This window comes from Panicum hallii, chromosome 8 (assembly GCF_002211085.1).
Source record: "Panicum hallii strain FIL2 chromosome 8, PHallii_v3.1, whole genome shotgun sequence".
NCBI classification, from domain to species: Eukaryota; Viridiplantae; Streptophyta; class Magnoliopsida; order Poales; family Poaceae; genus Panicum; species Panicum hallii.
In genome coordinates this window covers 1,012,565-1,018,026 of record NC_038049.1, presented here as the reverse complement: position 1 = coordinate 1,018,026, position 5,462 = coordinate 1,012,565, and the positions used below count along the sequence as shown (strand labels likewise).

General features: G+C 53.0%; 2 protein-coding genes across 2 annotated transcripts; both read right to left on the bottom strand.

The window, feature by feature from the left end:
- Nucleotides 1–363: 363 nt before the first annotated feature.
- LOC112903066 (cell division control protein 45 homolog) lies at nucleotides 364–3,092 on the bottom strand. Its single transcript, XM_025972274.1, has one exon. It carries the CDS (start codon nucleotides 2,601–2,603, stop codon nucleotides 774–776), a length of 1,830 nt encoding a protein of 609 aa, XP_025828059.1. The 5' UTR covers nucleotides 2,604–3,092; the 3' UTR covers nucleotides 364–773.
- Nucleotides 3,093–4,297: 1,205 nt separating this feature from the next.
- On the bottom strand, nucleotides 4,298–4,939 carry LOC112902893 (mini zinc finger protein 1-like). Its single transcript, XM_025972084.1, has one exon. It carries the CDS (start codon nucleotides 4,828–4,830, stop codon nucleotides 4,558–4,560), a length of 273 nt encoding a protein of 90 aa, XP_025827869.1. The 5' UTR covers nucleotides 4,831–4,939; the 3' UTR covers nucleotides 4,298–4,557.
- Between the last annotated feature and the right edge of the window lie 523 nt (nucleotides 4,940–5,462).

Here is a 5,462-nt window from a genome sequence, read left to right as displayed (position 1 = left end):
ATTAGTTCCTCAGGAGCACTTGTTCACGGCATTGAGGAAGTACAGATCGTATTGCTAAGTTACCTGAACTATCAGGTCCAGGAGATGACACCGGATATATATTTGTACAAAGATCAACTGTGGAAATTTGTTGAAGCACTAAAAATATCGCGAACAACATGGTACAGATTTACAGCCATCAACACTGAAAAAGTTTTAAAGTGACCACTTCCTTGCTTCAGCATTATTTGTAACAGACAAGAACATAGCTGCTCCTAAGATGGTTTTGTAGTTTGTGCAAATTAGAGCAGGCTCAGACACTATATAAAGGAGCTTGTTATAAACTCAAAAGAATTTCAAGACACTTGGTGATACAGAACAGAATTGAATACAGCAAATGTCCACAAGCATGTTTGTGCAGATACAGATACAAACATCCATTACATCAGATAAAGTAAAACAGTAAACAAATGTACCTTCCCCCCTCTACGTTAGAATCAGGTTTGCATCTGATCTGTAGATCTATCATTTGCTAATGGGGGAGTTAAAACAGAAGAAAATCCTCTTCTCAGTTTCTGAAGTCATGATCAGTCAGCAGCTCAAACTTCGCAAAGCAGAATGCTTGTCAGGCTGCTTTCACTATGTTAGTGAAATGGCCGGTGGACTGGTATTTAGGAAAACTCATGGCATGTACCACCTGCCCACAAGCACCTTTATTCATAGAGAATCATGCCTGAGCCTTGCATCTTGGAACATGGAAGAACCATCTGCATTTACAAGCTCATGCTATTTGATCATAGCTTCTCCGTTAACCGAATCATGAAAGAACTGACAGCAACAACATCCAGAACAATCCATGATGACTCAAACATGTCATGGAAATAGTCTGCGCCAATCTCCTCTGCAGCTGTCCTGAACGCATTTCCAAACGCATTGCCCTGAACAGCCCCAAGTCTTGGCTTCCCACATACCCCGACAACCAGCACCTTCTCCGGCTCCTTTGCCAAGCAAGCACAGATTAGTGGCTTCATCCTCGCTCCCCTTTCCTTCAGTGCATCCATCAGAAAGAAGCAGAACTTGGTAAGGGCTTGAGGGTGGCAAAGCTTGTTAGTGTCGACAGGGTCATCAAGCTTCACCCACCGGAACTTCTTGGCGCTCCGTATAAACCCCGTCTTAGTAATTGCCGAGCTTCCCTGCCTCAATATTGCCCTCTGTATTTCAATTGCAGATTGCATCCCTTTCCGCAACTGATCAACATTGCTCAGTGACAATGCAGAGTAAGCAATCCAAAACTGCTCAGCGGCTGAAGACTCCTTCGAATCCTTGGACTCGGAATTTAGAGATTCGAGCAAAGCTGTGACACCATACACAACATCTGCAGCAGAAACTTTAGACCTGTAACCGTGCACTCTCAAGAAGCTCCGGTAGTAGAACTCAGTGAGCCCATACTCAGGCAGGAAGCGGTCAAACTCATCCCTCATCTTGCGCTTGACCTCCATGCTCATGTACTGGAAGTTCTTTTGGCAGTCGGCAAGGGGGAATCCCATCCTCGCCAGCAGTAGCTTGAGCTTCTTGAGACCATTGTCACTCCACGTCTTGAGCTTGGTGGCGACATAGGAGGAGCAGAGCATGGAGTCGAACAAGCTCCACTCCCGCAGCAGCATGAGCCTGGGCTCGTCCTCATATGCGATGCGGGAGGTCTCCGGCGCCCGGATCTTGGTGCCGTCCTTGAGCGTGACAACGGAGCCGACGCCTGAGGGGTCGAGGTTGCCTGAGCCGTTGATGTGCTGCTCGAGCTCCATGACGGCGGCCTGGTAGCGCTCGTTGGTGATGCGGTCGTGGACGAACTGGTCCGTGAGGGCGACGCAGGCGAGCCAGAGGAGCTCGTTGGTGTTCTTTCGCAGCGCGTGGGCGAGGTCGTACATGAGGCACCCCGACGGCTTGCCGTGGAAGGTGCCGAGGCGGTAATACTCCCGGCGCAGCTTGGCGAAGAGCCTCACGGGATCTCCGCCTACCGCCTCCGCGTCGTCGGAGAGCCGCCGCCGCTTCCTCCTGCCGCCGCCGTCCTCGGCGTCGGATTCGGACTCCGAGGCATCGGAGTCGTCGTCGTCGTCCTCGAGAGGGACGCGGAGGTGGTCGTCGGCGTCCCCCTCCGCTGCGAGGTCGGAGGCGTCGGCGAGTGAGGAGAGGTCGAAGTCGTAGGAGAGATCCGCGGTGTGCTCGTCGTCGGCGGCGAAGAGCACAACGACGCGGTCGTTGTGCGCGCAGAGGTTGTGGAGGTGGACGGGGCGGTGGGAGTCGACGACGAATGCGGTTGCGGCGGGGGGCAGGACCCGTCGGAGGTCGCGGTGCGCGCCCCAGTTGACAAGGAGGCAGCAGAGCGGGGCGGCGGCGGAGAAGGAGGCGAGGAGGTCCCTGGCCCTGGCGGCGGAGGCGACGGGGTAGATGGAGAAGCGGATGGAGTCGGCGGAGAGGACGTGGGCGAGGACCCTGACGGCGCAGAGCGAGTCGGCGTCGGCGGCGGAGGGGAGGATCAGGAGCGGGGAGGAGGAGCCCGCGGCGGCGGCCGAGGCGGCGGCGCGGAGGCGCGCGTAGAAGGAGTCGACGCGGAGCTCGCGCACCATGGCCGGCGCTGCATCAATCGGGGGATCGAGGCGTGGGGAATTGTTGGAGGAACTCGGAAGGATTGGGAGATGGGGATCTGGAGTAGGAAAGGGAGGGGGCTTGGATGGATTTGTGAGGGCGCGCGGGCGATCGAATTTGGAATTTCGTTTTGGGAGGGAAGGCCCCGCCAGTTGACGGATTTTGGGGGATCCAGCGCATTCCAAAACACACAGAGTGTGACTCGTGGGCTGCACATTGGCATCGGCGTGATGGGCTTGGCCCAGTTAATGTCGGACCAGAAAGCTTTTGGGCCAAAATAAATATTTGCGCTGGAAACACTTTGGCTGGGTAGATCCTATATATCTTCCGGAGGGTAGGAAGCCCACTCATCTTCCGGGGTTTGCAATTCGTGCAACCACTGTGAGCTATCGGATCCTCTTCTTCCTTCCTCCTCCATGCGTCTTTCTCCTTTATGCCGGAGCGGCGGAGCCGTCGCTGGGGGTCTTAGGGTTCGGGTTCGGGGGGTGGGGCCTCTCATGTGTCCGCAGCCTTAGAAGGAGCTTGGAGCGGTCGGTTGGTCCGGCGGTGGTGGTGGGCGAGACGGATGGGCGGGGTCGGCGGCGGGAGCAACGAGCAACACAGTCGTGGCGGCGGCGGCGCGGACGGACCCATACGGCGGCGGTGGGAGCTAGGCGGGGCGGTAAGGCGGCTCGGCCGCGGGTGGAGGAAGGGGTAGGGAGGGCACAGCGGGGCAGCCGCGGCGACGGTGAGGCGCCCGTGGCTGCGATGGAGGCGGCACGATGGGGCAGGGCGGGGGCGATGTGGAACGGAGTAGAGGAAGAAGATGAGCAGTGGACCTTTGGTGGGCTGGAAGATAACTTGCTTATCTATCTTACGTTTGATGTATAGGCGGGGTGCAATAGACGACATTTTCTACGAGGTTTTTGTTTGGATAGCAGCAGGCTTCAAGATGGATGGATGGGGACGACGACGACCGGGGTCCCAGCCCAGCACACACTAGGAGAGGAGGAGCAAGCAAGCTAGCTGGAGCTGGCAACTATAGAATGCATTGCATACGGCAAGCCGATCCATGGCAGCAGTGAACCAACTGAAAATGATCGATGCCAGGATACGTCGGCGATATAGTGTTGACATTATCTGACAGCAACCTGCATCAAGTGCCTCCGGCACAAGCACAGTACCTCACTTTTCCGATTCCACCGGATCGTTAGCCTGCTTCCACAGCAGGCAGGGCTAGATACCATGAAATTGACTGACAGATTAAATGGGCGACCATGGACCATCCAGAGAATAATCATGTGCCCCCACCCGATATAAATTAATACCATTTCTCGATCTCGCAATTTTATAATCTCATCCATGAAGATGAGCGTGATGACGAACCATCTATACATATAGATATAGATATATAATTCGACTAAACAAAACAAAGTGGACTGATTCATGGAAAAGAAAAAAAAGGCATTAACTAGATCAATGGTGCTCCGACAATCCGCACCAACCATCGCAGTGGAGGGAGGGAAAACAAAGCAGGCCACAAGAACAAAAGCACCAAGCAAGTAATAATGCAGAATCATCGAGGAAAATTCAAGTTAATTTGTTTAGACTACAGGGACACAGGTCCCAAGCAAGAAGCACATGATGCACTTCTATACGTACGGCAACAACAAGTAAAGCACTTTGACTATATACATGCACATCAGTTACAGGCACCATATTCCAACCATCAACACACATACATAAGTTTTACTGCAAATTCACGGCCAAAAGGGGCCCAAAAAAAGAAGAAGAAAACAAATATTGGTCCATATACGGTTGAATATAATGCACCTACCAATCATTCCAATGCCTTTGCCACCCATGATCGATCGATCGATCCCACCCTCACCTCACCATCTGCAGCTAGCTCACATGTATGTGCAAGCAAACAGGCCAGCAAGCACTGGTAATAATTCAGCCGGAGGTGGTGGTGGAGGAGCAGTCCAAGTCGGCCTCCACCTCGCGCCTGTGGAAGCTGCGGTGGCACCCGCAGGCGGCGCACATCAGCGCCGCCGCCGTGCCCTCCGCGCCCGACGCCATGAACTCCCGGCACCCGTCCACGGCGTACCCGCCGATGGCCGCCGCGTGGTTGCGCTGGCACTCCCGGTAGTGCACCACCTTATTCGTCTCCTTCCTCGACGCCGTCCCGTTCGCCACGGACCGCCGGCGATCTTGCTTAGGGCCCATATATAAGCAAGGTGGTGGTGGCCTTGATGTTTAATTTGGTGATGAACTGATGACGGATGGGGAAGATGTTCTCCCTGAGACTTGAGAAGGAAGGAGGAGGAAAGGGCTCTCTATTGCTATCACGCCTCTGCTTGGAGGATGGGACTTTTTATATGGGAGAGGGGGGGCTACTAGCTAGCTAGGTGGACAAGATCAGATCACGGGTTCAGGACCAATCTTACAGCAATCGGCTTTCTTCGCGCGGCTTTATGTTTTGTAAAATACGGAAATGACAATGCGTCCACTCTTTTGTTTATTTGTCGTTTCCGGTATTGCTGATTGCTAATTTACACGAAATTTGCTTTTTTTCCCCTAAAAAAAGTAATACAATACTACTCTTAAGCGTCACGTATCTGAGAATTGGTGTTTTTCGCTAACTTTCATTTATACGTAATTTACTTTCCAGTTGGATCATGAGTCACAAAGCACAATCGGATGCTACTTTTACAAGCCATGCACTATGGCAATTTTTTACGTTGTCTTGGCATGGGCATTTGTTTTCCAGTAGTTACGCGTGCACTCTGTTTATTTTACTTTTCTAGATGGATCATGTGTCGCCTAGTAACCTGATACTGTTTTTCGAATCACATGAC

Bases quoted from the DNA above. Each gene is read 5' to 3' on its own strand.
- LOC112903066 (XM_025972274.1), bottom strand. From the start codon at position 2,603: ATGGTGCGCGAGCTCCGCGTCGACTCCTTCTACGCGCGCCTCCGCGCC.
- LOC112902893 (XM_025972084.1), bottom strand. From the start codon at position 4,830: ATGGGCCCTAAGCAAGATCGCCGGCGGTCCGTGGCGAACGGGACGGCG.